Genomic DNA, 15275 nt, shown 5'->3' on the forward strand with positions numbered 1-15275 from the left:
TATGAATTTGGGGTACTTTGCTCTGCATCAGGGTACAAGGCAGGGGTGTCCAATGCCCCCCTTGTGCTTGCATTGGCTGTAGAGTCTTTGGCCATCGGCAAGGTGAAAGGTGGGGGGGGGGGGGGCATCGGGTATCTTTATATGCTGACAATCTGCTTCTGTACATGTCAGAGCTGAGCACGTCGGTGGGGAATATAATGAGGCTGCTCCAAAGATTTTGGTTGGTCTCGGAGTATAAATTGAACCTAGATAAGAGAGAATATTTTATGGTTTCGCAGCCGGGAGTGGGGGCTGGTATGGGGGCTGTCGTTTTGTATGGCGGCAACCCACTCTAGGTACTTGCGAGTGCAGGTGGCATGGGATTGAGGTGGGCTCCGAAGGTATACTTTTACTAGTTTGGTGGGGAGGGTGAAGGCTGAATTGGCAGTGTGGGATAACTTCCCACTGTTGTTGACGGGTCAGGTGCAGGCAGTTAAAGTGAACGTGTTACCGCGATTTTGTTCCTATTTCAGTGCTTGCCAGTTTTTCGACCAAAATCTTTCTTCAAAGAGGTGGACAAATTGGTCACCTCGTTTATTTGTGGGGGGCGGGTACGGGGAGGTGGCCAGGGTTAGGAGGGTGGTCTTGCAGAGTGGGCAACAGGCGGGGAGGCTAGACCTCCCAAACTTACTGTACTATTACTGGGTGGCTAATGCGGAGAAGGTGTGGGGCTGCATTAAGGGGGCCGGAATTCCCAATGGATTAAGATGGAGGAGGGCTCATGGAGGGGATCAAGCTTGAGGGCACTGGCAATGGCACCGCTCCTGACGGCACCTGGTAAATATTCGGGAAGTCCGCTGGTGGTGGCCACTTTGAAAATCTAGAGGCAGTTTAGGCAGCACTTTATGCTGGGAGTCGGGTCAGGGGGATGCTGATAAGAGGAAATCATGGGTTCGAGCCTGGGGTGATTGATGCGAGGTTACGGAGATGGGAGGAGAGGAGGATTAAGGAAATGAAGGATCTGTTTCTTGGGGGATAATTTGGGAGCTTGAAGGAGCTGGTTGAGAAGTACGGGTTGACGCAGGGGGAAGGGTTTAGGTACCTGCAGATTTGAGATTTTGCAAGGAAGGTTTGTCCAACAATGCCGGCCTCCTCGCTATTAAAGGTGGTACTGTTGGCAGGGGGGTGGGGGGGGGGGGGGGGGGGGTGTTGGAGAAAGGGGTGGTAATGGCTATTTATGAGAGGATTCCAGAAGAAGATAGGCTGTCCATGGAGGGGTTAGGTTGAAATGAGAGGAAAAGCTGGAGGGGGAGGGGTAGGATGGCGATGGAAGAGGGATTGTGGTATGAGGTGCTGCGAAGGGTGAATGCCTCAACCTCATGCGTGAGGTTGGGGCTGAAATAATTGATAGTCGTGTATAGGGCGCACCTCACAAAATCAAGGATGAGCCGGTCATTTGAGGGGGTGGAGGATGTCTGTGAGTGATGTGGGAGGGGCCCTGCATACCAAGTTCACATGTTTTAACCCTGCCCGAAGCTGGAAAGGTAGTGGAAGAAGGCACTTCGCACCATCTTGGGGTGTTGCATATGGATGTGGAGCCTTATCCCCTGGAAGCCATTTTTGAGGAGTCGGACATGCTCGAGTTGCAGGCAGGTTAAGGACTGATGTTCTAGCCTTCGCCTTGTTGATCGTTCCTTGGCAAGTATTGTTGAAGTGCAGGTCACCGTCTCCGCCCTGTGCCTTGGCAAGGCGGGGGACCTGCTTAAGTTTTGACCGTGGAGACGGTGCAGTTTGAGCTGAGGGGGATAAAAGAGAGGTTCTACCATTCTTGGGGTTTGTTCATCATGCACGTTCGGGAGTTGGTTGCCATTGAATGCTCAGGTGGAGGAGGGGGGTCTTGTTTGTTTTTCCGCTTTTCATTTACGAGTCTATATTTTAAGTTTTATATTGTTGGGATAGCTTTGTTATTGTTTTCTTTGTATGGCAAAAATTATGAAAATACCATGAATAAAAATATTCTTTAAAAAAAGGTATCTGCAGGGAGGGCTGAGCGAGGTAACTCTCAGCAGTACATCGCCCCATACTGGAGAGGCACTGAAGATATTGGGGACGGTATCAATACCAATATCATTCCAGCTGCCTTTAAGCCTTGTGAAGGGAAAAAATGGCAAACTTCATCGGGCAGAATAGGTTGAGGAAACTCATTGAATTAGGTCGAAATATTCAGCATCAATGATGCTGTTTCACAGGAGCTTCCACAGAAATACCACAAGGTTCTTGCAGAGAGAGTGAAAGCAAAGATTTATGTAGAGCCTGAAGCAACACCACCAACATTTTTCTTGCCAGACCATGCATTATGCTCTACTCCAAAGCATGGAGGTGGAGTTGAAGCATCTGAAAGACCTGGGGGCTAATACTCCAGCACCATTTTCAGAATGGACAGCATTGATCACCCCAGTGTTGAAGTCGGACCGCTTAGTTCAAATCTTAATAATAATATTAATCTTTATTAGTGTCACAAGTAGGCTTACATTAACACTGAAATTAAGTTACTGTGGAAAGCCCCTAGTCACCACATTCCGGCACCTGTTCGGGTACACAGAGGGAGAATTCAGAATGTCCAATTCACCTAACAAGACACAAGCACGTCCCAAGGAGACACAGGGAGAATGTGCAGACTCCCCACAGACAATCATCCAAGTCGGAATCAAACCTGGGACCCTGTCGCTGTGAAGCAACGGTGCTACCCACTGTAGATGATGGTGAACAGGCCTGCCAAAGTAGATACATATCCTATCTCCAGGATAAAAAAATTATATCCCAATTTGTCAGAAGGTCTCAAATATATCAAACTGGATTTAAGCCATGTCTACCAGTAGCTTGAGCTTGAAGATGTGTCAAGAAAGGTTGTTACCATAAATGCTTGTTCCAATATACAAGATTGCCTTTTGGTATGTTATCAGCCTGTGCTATATTTCAGTGCACAATGGAGAGCCTTTTGCAGGGAATTCTGAAGGTTATCATAGAACATAGAACATAGAACAGTACAGCACAGAACAGGCCCTTCGGCGCTCAATGTTGTGCCGAGCCATGATCACCCTATTCAAACCCACGTATCCACCCTATACCCGTAACCCAACAACCCCCCCCTTAACCTTACTTTTATTAGGACACTACGGGCAATTTAGCATGGCCAATCCACCTAACCCGCACATCTTTGGACTGTGGGAGGAAACCGGAGCACCCGGAGGAAACCCACGCACACAGGGGGAGGACGTGCAGACTCCACACAGACAGAGACCCAGCCGGGAATTGAACCTGGGACCCTGGAGCTGTGAAGCATTTATGCTAACCACCATGCTACCCTGCTGCCCCGAATGTATCTGGTTCTGTATCTGTATCATGTATCTGGATGATGTCTAGCGATGGGGGAAACACCAAAGGAACACTGTAAATTTTGAAAAAGTCCTCAAGAAGTTTAAAGAAGTTGGTATTTGGGAGAGCGAGAGAAGATTGATTGATTAATATTTATTGCCACATGTACAATGAAAAGTATTTTCCTGCGGCCAAGCAAGTGTCCACAGTACGTACATAGTAAACAAAAGAATAATCAACAGAATACATTGACAATGGTACATCAACAAATAGAGATTGGTTACATTGCGAAACAAGGGCCAAACAAGAACAGCATAGTGCACCATGAATAGTATTCTTACAGGGAACAGATCTGTCCAAGGGAGAGTCATTGAGGAGTCTAGTAGCTGGGGGGAAGAAGCCGTTCCTATGTCTGTATGTGCGGGTCTTCAGACTTCTGTATCTTCTGCCTGATGGATGGGTCTGGAAGAGGGAAAAACCTGGGTGTGAGGAGTCTCTGACAATGCTGTCTGCCTTCCTGAGTGGGAGGTTTAGACAAAATCAATGGGAGGATGGCAAGCTTGTGTGATGCGTTGGTCTCAGTTCACCACACTCTGCAGTTTCTTGCGATCTTGCGCCGACCAGTTGCCATACCAGTATGTGATGCAGCCAGATAGGATGCCCTCTATGGCACATCTGTAGAAGTTTGTGACAGTCGATGCAGACATGCCGAATTTCTTTAGCTTCCATAGGAAGTAGCGATGTTGTTGATGAGGCCACATATAAGGTTTCAGAGATGATACGAAGGAATTGCACCCACTTGAAAATAAGATAGAGGCAATAAAAGGAGTACTGGAACCAGGGAACACTTCGGAATTGAAGTCCATTTTAGCGATGGTCAGTTATTACGGCCACTTTTTACCCAACATGTCTACCATTTTGGCAGCCCTGCATAAACTGTAGAAGAAGAAGCACCAACGTTGAAAGTGGGAAGATTCCCAGAGGAGGTCTTTTGATCAGGTCAAACAGACCCAACATTCATTGGCCTTGCTGGTCCATTTCAACCCAGATAAATCCTTCATAGCCACGTGCGATGCATCACTTTATGGCATTGGTGCAGTACCCACACAAAATAGAAGATGGTGTGGAAAGACCCATCTCCTTCAGTCAGAACACTGTTGGATGCAGAGAGCAAATACTCCCAGATCGACAAAGAAAGTCAGGCCTTCATTAATGGTGTAAAAAATTTCCAACAATATGTTTATGGCTGGCACTTCACCATCATCTCGGACCACATGTCATGTTTTAACCCGTCCCACCAATAGCTTCTGCCTGAGTGCAGAGATGGGCACTGCTCTTGGCTGCCTATTCATATGCCTTTCAGCATAAACCGGGAACCCAGATATCAAAAGTGGATGTTTTGAGAAGGCTTCCACTATCACAAACAATATCTGAGCCTCCCACTCCACAAGAGATTGTCCTGGCTCTGAATTTTCTTGGTACTCTACCTATTTCATTCCCCCCCCCCCAATTAGGACATGGACCAACAGAGACCCTGTGTTGTCAAAAGTTAAAAGGATGGTTCTCATTCCTAATATTTTGAGAAATCAGAACAGATTAGATCCTATATGCAATACAGGGACAGAATCACTTGTGAGGACGAGTTACTCCCGTGCCATTGCAGGGTGATAGCGCTACCCCCAGGGTGGCAGCCTGTCCTCCAAGAATTGCACAGCAGTCATTCTGGTCAGTCGAAGATGAAGATGCTGGCCAGGAATTACCTTTGGTGGCCAGGGATCAACAAGGACATCAAAAGTATGGCAAATCAATGCGAGCAGCGCAGTCTCAACGTTAACCTCAGCCTGCAACAGGTTTGCACCCTTGGAAATAGCTGGGGCACCCATGGATGAGGCTCCATGCCGACTTTGCAGATTCCTTTTTGGGTATGATGTCTTTGATTGAGGTAAATGCCCATTCGAAATGACTGGGTGTTCAGCGTATGCGTTCGACCACTGCTGCGGCCACTGTAGACAAGCTGCACCAAATCTTTGCATTCACAGCCTGCCCTAGGTGATTGTCTCAGGCAATGGTACTGCCTTAACAGCCAAAGAGTTTCAACTCTTTGTTAAGTCAAATGGAATTCAGCATTGAAAGACAGCACACTACCACCCTATATCATACAGTGTTGCTGAAAGAGCTATCCAAATTTTCAAAGCACTATTAAAAAAATAAAGCTAATCAAACAGTACATCATAACTTTACTTGTATAGACCATCTTTTCTTTTAGTCAGTCCTGGAAAGGGTCTCCCTATCTTCCCTTTCAATTCTGACAAGACTCCAACCCAAAACCATGGCTCGTCCTTTTTTCCTTTCAGATGAAGCATTTTTATATAATATTCAATTTAGTTTATCAGACCCATATTTTTGGTCAGGTTTAATTTTCTTCAAGTTGTAAATTTGGACATGGGGTACCTCCTTGCATTTACCATTAAAAAGGTTGTATTTGGGGCAGCAGGGTAGCATAGTGGTTAGCATAAATGCTTCACAGCTCCAGGGTCCCAGGTTCGATTCCCGGCTGGGTCACTGTCTGTGTGGAGTCTGCACGTCCTCCCCGTGTGCGTGGGTTTCCTCCGGGTGCTCCGGTTTCCTCCCACAGTCCAAAGATGTGCGGGTTAGGTGGATTGGCCATGCTAAATTGCCCGTAGTGTCCTAATAAAAGTAAGGTTAAGGGGGGGGGGGGGGTTGTTGGGTTACGGGTATAGGGTGGATACGTGGGTTTGAGTAGGGTGATCATGGCTCGGCACAACATTGAGGGCCGAAGGGCCTGTTCTGTGCTGTACTGTTCTATGTTCTATGTTCTAATGTGTTTATTGGTTTGAACGGCATTCTCATGAGAATAACAATTTAAAACTGTTGTTTAACACAGATGACTCTGTAACTGACCAGATGATTAATAATGCACTTACACATGCAGCACCGTGATAGGGTCACCAACTTCTCCTCCATCGCCGATTGTAAGAGTGTCATAGCCTATCTCCAAGTCAAATTCTTCAAAATCAATCTGGATCACCTGTTGTTAGAACAGATAAGACAACAACAGAGCATTGAGCAGAGAAATTCCAAAAAGCACAGGTATCAGTCATTTGTATTGACTATGTTTGGTTCATATTAAAAAGGTTGTCACTTGTCATTTTAAGTTTGTTTAATTCAAGCACAGTTCCACTCAAGATACATTTTGTGTCGACAAACGAATCATAATGTTCCTGCCATTTTTTTTAATTGTTATATTTAAAATGATAAAACAGGTAAGATTAGATGTACACTCAATCAAAAATTACAATTGAATGAAAATGAGCAAGGTTCTCAGGACGCAACACCTTTTCATTGTTTGCAGCTTTCAGATTTAAAAAAGCATTTGCATAATATTGATAACTCATTGTTGCAGTGAAAATGCCAATATAGTGTAAATTATATTTTTAACAGTAAGAAGGTTCCCCCTTCCCAATGTACCTACACATCTGGTTGCACAAATGGCAATACTGCAAATAGCATCAAATGTAATGACAGTCATATAAATTCTTTATCGACTATCAAACTGGGGTGCAAGGTGGCGCAGTGATTAGCACTGCTGCCTACGGCTCTGAGGACCCAGGTTCGATCCCGACCCTGGGTCACTGTCCGTGTGGTGTTTGCACATTCGCCCCGAGTCTGCGTGGGTTTCACCCCCACAACCTAAAGATCTGTAGGTGAGGTGGATTGGCCACACTAAATTGCTCCTTAAAATGGGGAAAAAAATAATTGGGAACTCTAAATTTATTTTAAAAAATAGACTATCACACTGTTCCTAGATTCTATGTATTGTGGCACCTCAATTTCAACCTATGCTGTAGTTGTTAAACATTGAAATGTGCAATCAAAGAGGAAAGGCAGCAAAACACCATATGACAATCTATAAGCAAAGGAATTGCCAGCCAAGTTTTAAAGATAGGAAAACTATTGGAATGGAATTCAAACAGTTTGTAAACACTCTGAATTCTACTTTGATCACATGTTCCAGGTTAGGATCTGATTTAGTTAACATGGCATCGGCCCCAAGTTTCTTCAAACATCATTCCTATTGCAGATGTTTGTATTCGGCATGTGTAACTGATAAGTGATGCAAGTTATATTCCTCCGAAAAATATGTAAGATGAGACGTCAGACGGTTTTCTTTCACACTCCCACAAATCGCTTAGCAAGAGGTCATCAATTCCATCGCTGTGGAACATCAAGCTGGAAGAATTTAACATTTGACTGTCGTCAAAAGTTTGTGAAAGCATTGAGGTTATTTGCGAAACTACTCAGGGTGTGAGATGCCAAAAAGCCTCACTGAATTAAGACTTTCAAGTTATACAGGTAATTCAGTGCATCATAGGAGGCTGTTGAACAGTTTGCAATAATTGGTTTTGGCTGCATACAGGCACAAAGTGGGGACTATTATTTAGGTGTGATGTCACCCAAACTGAATGGAGGGAAGAAAAGTGAAGTTTAGCCTGATTTCTTCATATTTCTCCATCAGATGGAATTAAGCAGGATCAAAACCAAATCCTGATCATATATATATATATATATATATACATATATGTATATGTAAGGTATTATGCACCAGCTCAACAGCAGCAACTCTGTACAATTGGCAAAATTATTTACAACACACAAGTTGGCAACTGTGTGTGGGGGGTGAGACTGGGGGGTAGATATTCATTTGGATGCCGGAGAAACAACTACAGAGGGTAATATGTGAATGGGTCTGGTGTTAGTGTTGTCACTTGCTTCTCCCAGACTGATCTTGCTGCCGTTGTCATCTCACTCTCACCTCCGCTTCAGTCGTTCCTCCCATCTTTCGCCTGTATTCTCCTTGTTCTCTTTTCCTGTAGATGCCAAGTTTGTTATCGTTTCCCGTGCCCTCCTTCCGGCTATTATTTCCCTGCCTCCCCCCCACCTCCCTGGTTCTCCTCTATTGTCCCCTGCCTCCCCACCACCTCCCTGGTTCTCCTCTATTGTCCCCTGCCTCTTCCCTCTTCCCCCCATTTCTGCCCCCTCCCCCCCCCCCCTCCTGTGGTTCGCCTTTCTTTCCTCTTAGGTTTAGCTGTTCCTCCCCCCTCTCCCAGCCTATCTCTCCCTCTCATGCTTTGGCTACTTTCCCCTGATTCTTGGCTACCTGGCTATTCTTCTGCTTGTTCATTGGCCACAAACAGGTCTCGGAACTGTTGTGTTATGTACTCTGGGATAACACAGCCTGCAACTCGATGCAGCTTTGACCAAAAGATACTCCAGACTTTGAAGTAAGTTCAATGTGATGTATTGAACCATTAGCACAGTTCTCTATGAGTTTGACTCTCCTGCTAATCTTGCTATAGTAACTCAATCTAACTAACCTGTCTGCTCTAAGCCACATGGTGAGTGTGATGCTTCTGATCTGCCCCTGTCCTCCTCTTTAAGTGTCGCCTGTGGAAAGAGCATGTGTGCCCTGTCCTTTTATATATGGGATGTGTATTGCCCCCTTGTGGTAATGTAACCTCTGGGAGTCTTGACTGCCCATTGGTCGTGTCCTATTCTAAGTGTTCATTAGCTGTATGTCTGCATCTCATGACATCTCTGGTGCTCCCTCTAGTGTTTACTTCATTGTAGTGTATTTACATTAACCCCTTGTGTATTTACAGTGATGCATATCACCACAGGAACAATTGGGTGAATGGCTCCCAGGTTCTGCAGAAGCCATCGTCTGACCCTCAGATGGCGAATTTGATTTTCTCCATTTGGAGGAGATTCTGAGCGGTTGGACAGCCAGTCTGCAGCTTTGGGTGGTGCTGCTGACTGCCAGCTGAACAGGATTCTACGGCGGGCAATCAGGGAGGCAAAGGCAAGAGCGTCCGCCCTCTTCCCCAGGAATAGATCTGGCTGACCTGAGACCCCGAAGACCGCCACTTTCAAGCATGGCTTCACCCCTCACCCCCACCATTTTGGACATTGCCTCAAAGAAGGCTGTCCAGTACCCAGCAAGTCTGGGGCAAAACCAGAACATGTGGGCGTGGTTCGCCGGGCTTCCTTGGCACCGTTCACATCTATCATCCACCTCCGGGAAGAACCTACTCATACGGGTTCTTGTTAAGTGGGCTCTATGTACCACTTTTAGTTGCGTCAGTTAGAGCCTTGCACACGTGGAGGTGGAATTGACCCTAAGCGGTGGTTCGCTCCAGAGTCCCCACCCTATTTTAATTCCCAGGTCCTCCTCCCATTTCTTTCTTGTTGCGTCCAGTACGGTGTCGGCCCCTTCTACCAGTCGGTCATACATGTCGCTGCAGTTTCCTTTATCTAGTCTGCTTGCGTCCAGTAACTCTTCCAGCAATGTCTGTCGTGGCAGTTGTGGGTACGTCCTTCCTTGTCTCCTTTCGTAGGATGTTTTTGAGTTACAGGTAGCTTAGCTCATTCTCCCTGGCTAGCTGGAATTTCTCTGTCAGTTCATCCAGTGTTGCGATCCTGCCGTCCGTGTATAGGTCCCTGACTGTCAGTGTCCCTCCATCCTGTCCCCACGTTTTGAAGGTGGCGTCAGTGTAGCCACCGAAGTTGGCCACTGCCCAACACAAAATGGAGAATTGAAATGCATGCAGGGAAAACAGGACAATGCAAGGAAAACAGGCAGGCTGCAGAATCTTCCTGTGTATTCTGTCTGCAAAGAAACCAGACAGCACTGAAACTAACAGCTGTGCATATTAATTGAGCGATTCCCGGTGATTCCCGGTCACAATGGACACAATCAAGAATAACAAAGGTCAAGCTAGACTCTTAGGCGGCAGCAGGAGTCCCGGACAATAAGTTACAAACAGCCCCAAGAACCGCCCAGCGATCGGGAAACAGCCCCAGTATTGGGGAATTCAAACCAATCGATTGGTATGAGGTCCAATCGATTGCAAGCAGGTATAGGGTCCGCCCAGATGGGCGCGAAGCCCCTGTGACCTATAAAGGACAGATCCCAAATTCGCTCTCTCTCTTAGCCGGCCCTCCCAGCAGAACACCTTTGCAGCAGCTCTCTAAGAACTTGAACGTGAGAAGGAGAGGCCTGGCCAACAGCTACACCGACAAGAAAGTGTCCAACCAACGCTCGCTACGAGAGTAGATACTCCTGACCCCTTAGCCCGTACCAACTGGGAAGCCTGCAGTCTCAGGACAGAACAAGAGGCCATTGTTCCCTGATCCAGTGTGTTCCCTTATCGAAGATAAGTATTGGTTTATAGCGGTAGGAATAGTTTAGTCCATTAGTATTAGTTGCACGAGTATCGATTTACTGTGTAAATAATAAATGTGTTTGATTTGAACCTTACTAACTGGTGTATTGAGCCATTGATCTGAACTTGAACTTGAACCTCGTGGCGGTATCATAAAGATACCTGGCGACTCTAGAGCTAAGGAATAAAACAGAGCCAATTGAGTGTTAAGGACACTCACCAGAACGAGCAACATCAGTCAGTGCTGTTGTGAACCTATGGTTGTTGCAGATGGGAGATTTGTCTGACATTTTGGTCAGGCCAAATTGCTGCCATACTTGGTTCCAGGACTGGAGGGTGGCTATCACCACAGGGCTGCAGGAGTGTTTTTTGGATGAGGATGGGAGTGCTGCCTTGGCGAGGGCCCAGAGGGAGGTCCCCATGCAGGAGGCCTCTTCCGCGCGCACCCAATCGACTTCGGCTCCTTCATCCATCCCCTTATTCGCTCGGCCGTCGCCGCCCAGTGGTAGAATTGTAGGTTTGGGAGGGCTAGCAGCCCCCTGGATTTTGTTTTCTGTAAGACCTTCTTTGAGATCCTAGCATTCTTTCTCCCCCCCCCCTCCCCCCACCAGAAGATCTGTCTTTTGCTCATGTTGCGTTTGTAGCCCGAGAAGGCGCCAAACTCTTTCAGGAGCGCGACAATTCCATCCATGCTGCTTTGTGGGTCCGAACTGTAGAGGAGCAGGCCATCTGCATGGAGTGAGACTGTGTTCTCTGCCACCCCTTCAGATCCCCCTTCAGCTTTTTGCTGCTCTGAGCGCAATTGCTCGTGGCTCAATCGCTAGAGCGAACAGCAGTGGGGACAGTGGGCATCCTTGTCTGGTGCCCCTGTGTAGCTGGAAGTATCGGGAGTTGGTGTTGTTGGTCCATACGATCTCCATGGGAGCGGTCCCTCGGTAGCGGTTTGCTTTTTGTTCAGTGTGCGCTTGCTGTGGCGTGGGTGGGGGCGGGGGTCCTGCTGTTGCCTCACCCCTCCCACCCCCACCCCCCCCCCCCATCGGCGTGTTGTTGCCCCTTGCCAGGGGCCCCTTATTTCTATCCTAGCTGTTGGTTTTCCAGCCCGTATTCCTCAACAAGCTGGTTTGCTTCTGCAGGGGCTGTGAAGAAGTACTCTGTTTCTTGGTATGTGACCGAGTTTCACCAGGTGCAGCATACCAAAATACACTTCATTCTTGTGAAGAGCTGCTTTCGCTCCTTTGAATTCGGCCCGTCTCCTGGCTAGGTCTGCACCAATGTCCTTGTAAACGCTAATGAAATGTCCTTCCCATTTGCAGGTTCTGTTTTGCCTGTCCCAGTGCAGGATTGTTTCCCTGTCTTGGTACCGGTGCAGTTTAGCTATAACTGTCTTCGGGTGGTCCCCTGTCTTGGGCTTCGGACGCAGCGACCAGTATGCTCTGTCCATTTCTGGTGGGTTGGGGAAAGGTTTCCTCCTCACTAAGTTGCTCAGCATCTCAGCCACGTATGCCGTGGAGTTTCTACCTTCGATCCCCTCTGGTAGGCCCACTATCCTGACATTTTGCCTTCTCGAGCGGTTTTCCTGATCGTCCACTCTGCCCTTCAGGCTCACCTGCGGTGTGGTCGGTCCTTGCTGCTGGCTCGTTCCTGCTGGCTCGGTCCCTGCTCGGTCTCTGCTTTGGTCCGGGCCGTCGTTCATCCTGCCCCGCGCTCTGCTGCCATGCGTGAGGGGGGGGGGGGAAAGTTCCGCTCCCGAGCGCCCAGGTCTCCCTCTTTAATTCGCTTTGGAGCCCGGGTTCTTCTTCATCCCCACTCTCTTGTTGCGGGGGGCCCAAACAGGTGAATTTGCGTGCTTGGCCGTTAGTTCTCATCGAGGAGCGGGACGCAACTTTGTTCCCACCCAGGAGCTCCTCCACCCGCCCCTTAAACATAAACAACGTTACATATATTTAACTAACATTTAACAATCCCTTCTTCAACCCGAAAACAATTATGTAACTAACTACCCCCTCCCATTTGAGCTGCTGACTGAGGTTAATTCCTTAAAGTGAGATATTATCAGACACCATCTTTTATAAAACCCCTTATCATTTCCTCCAGCTAAATTTAACCTTCTCTAAGCTTAGAAACTCCATTAAACCTGCCAGCCATATTGAGGAACAGGGTGGAGGAACTGGCCTCCAACCCAATATGATCGGCCTCCTCTCCACGATTGAATCAAAGGCAAAGACAAGTGCCCCTGCCACTGCCCCGGTCTGGAACTCTGCAAATTCCAACACCCGAAAATGACTCCCAGAGTTCGAGGTCCAAATATAACACGGCCAACATGGTGCTAAAGAAGGTGTTCCAGAATTTCCAAAGTTTCAGACACAGCCAAAACATTTGTACATGATTGGCTGGCCCCCTCCCACATGTGTCACAAATGTCCTCAACCCCTTCAAATATGCGACTCATTCTCAACCTCGTCAAATGTGTTCTGTGAACTACCTTCAATTGTATTAGTGCCAACCTCGGGCACTATCCTCCGTAAAATTTCATACCAAAGCACTTCTTTCAATGTCTCCCCTAATTCCTCCTCCCATTTGGCCTTCACCCTATCCAGAGATTCTGATCTTGCTTCCATAATTGTTCGATAAATAGCAGAGGTAACTGCCACTTCTATCCCCAGAACCATCACCTCCTCCTTCAAAGATGAAATGAAAGTAGGGAAGATTTTCTTTATGAAACCCCATATCTGTGTATACCTAAAGGCCTCCCTCCTTGGGAGTATATATTTCACCCTCAATTTTTCAAATGTTGCAAAATAACCTTCAAGAAACAAGTGATCACACCTTTAGCCTCCCAGTTTTCAAACCCAGCGGCTATTCTTGCAAGTTCAAATAGATGGTTTTCTCGGACTGGCATTAGTTTCAACCTGCCCCTAATTTTAAAAGTTTGCAAAACTGCTTCCATATCTTCAGTGTTGACACGACAACCGGGATCTGTGAGTATTTCTGTGGCGTCAGTGGGAGCGGCACAGTAGCCAGCGCCCACAGCCCTGAACCTTTACATGCCCCTTCATCCATCTACACCTATACCATATCTGGTTCCTTACCCAGCATTGTATCTTCTCGCATTTGCCACGCAGTAATAGTGTGCAAGATTCAGCAGGGCTCGGCCGCTGAATTGTCACTTCCTCTGAAGCAATGATTTACGAATCCTAGGAATCTTACCAGCCCATATAAACAAAGAGATCAATCTTTCTACCCACATAAAAAAAGCTTTAGAAGAAAAGACCGGGAGACATTGAAATAAAAATAAAAACCGTGGAACATTGATTTTTACCACTTGTACTTGGCCCGCAAGCGATAGGGGCAGACTATCTCACCTTTGTATGTATTCTTTAACCCTTGCTGTTAGGCTTGTAAAATTTAATTTACATATCTAAGCCCACTCTCAAGCCATTTGTACCCCCTCAAGTATCTAAAGTGGTTAGTTACTGATCAAAATGGAATCTCTATGTTTTGTTCTTCCCTCGGTGTTGCAAGTCAAATTTGTTTCCAAAATTTAATCCTGTGTTCCACCCCCGCCACATTACCCCTTCCATTTATTCGAGCTCCTCAACGGAATGGCCAAGGGTTCTATTGATGAAGTAAATAGGAGAGGGGACATGGGGCACCCCTGTCGCGTTCCCCTCTGCAGTTGAAAGTATTCCAAGCTTATTTCATTCGTTCGTACACTCGCCCTCTGATCTGCGTACAATAATTTTGACCCAAGCACCGAATTTAGGTCCAATTCCAAAATATTCCATCACCGCAAACAAATATTTCCATTCGACTCTATCGAACACCTTTTCTGCATCTGCCAGTATCACCTCCTGCTCCTTTCCCTCTGCAGGAGTCAGTACCACGTTTAACAGGCATCGTACACCTGAAACTAACCATCTCCCCTTTATGAATCCCGCCTGGTCTTCCTTTATTACCCACAGCAGGTAATTCTCTAACCTAAGAGCCAATACCTTCATCAATATCTTAACATCAACATTTAGTAATGATATCAGTGATTTGACTCACACTCCATCGGATCTTGAACTTCTTTCAACAATTGGGAAATTAAATGTTGCTTCATCATCTCTGGAAACATCCCCCCTTTACTGCATGTTCAAATATCATTACCCGTATTGGTGCCAGCTTATCCATAAAGTTCTGAGAAAATTCCCCAGGAAACCATCCAGTCCTGCTGCCTTACCCACCTGCATCTTCCACATTGTAATATGGATTTCCCCTACACCTATAATAATAATAATAATAATAATAATGTTTATTTACACATTAACACTGCAATGAAGTCACTGTGAAACGCCCCTAGTCGCCACATTCCGGCGCCTGTTCGGGTACACAGACGGAGAATTCAGAATGTCCAAATTACCTAACAGCACGTCTTTTGGGACTTGTGGGAGGAAACCGAAGCACCAGAAGGAAACCCACGCAGACACTGGTAGAACGTGCAGACTCCCCACAGTCAGTAACCCAGTCGGGAATCGAACCTGGGACCCTGGTGCTGTGAAACCACAGTGCTAACCACTGTACTACCGTGCTACCCCATGGGCCCCTCCAGTTCGGCCTTATCTTCTTCATCTAGAATAGGAAATTTCAATTCCTCGAAAAGATTTTGCATATCCCACTCATTCCCTCGGGGCTCTGA

General features: G+C 46.8%; 1 protein-coding gene across 1 annotated transcript in view; it reads right to left on the bottom strand.

The window, feature by feature from the left end:
- csmd3b (CUB and Sushi multiple domains 3b) overlaps nt 1-15275 on the bottom strand; it is a 2394280-nt gene that overhangs the window by 693682 nt on the left and 1685323 nt on the right. The window contains exon 16 of the mRNA XM_038809755.1: nt 6300-6403. Coding sequence (XP_038665683.1) covers nt 6300-6403 — 104 coding nt within the window. The remainder of the gene's footprint in view (nt 1-6299; nt 6404-15275) is intronic.

This window comes from Scyliorhinus canicula, chromosome 10, assembly GCF_902713615.1.
Source record: "Scyliorhinus canicula chromosome 10, sScyCan1.1, whole genome shotgun sequence".
Classification (NCBI taxonomy): domain Eukaryota; kingdom Metazoa; phylum Chordata; class Chondrichthyes; order Carcharhiniformes; family Scyliorhinidae; genus Scyliorhinus; species Scyliorhinus canicula.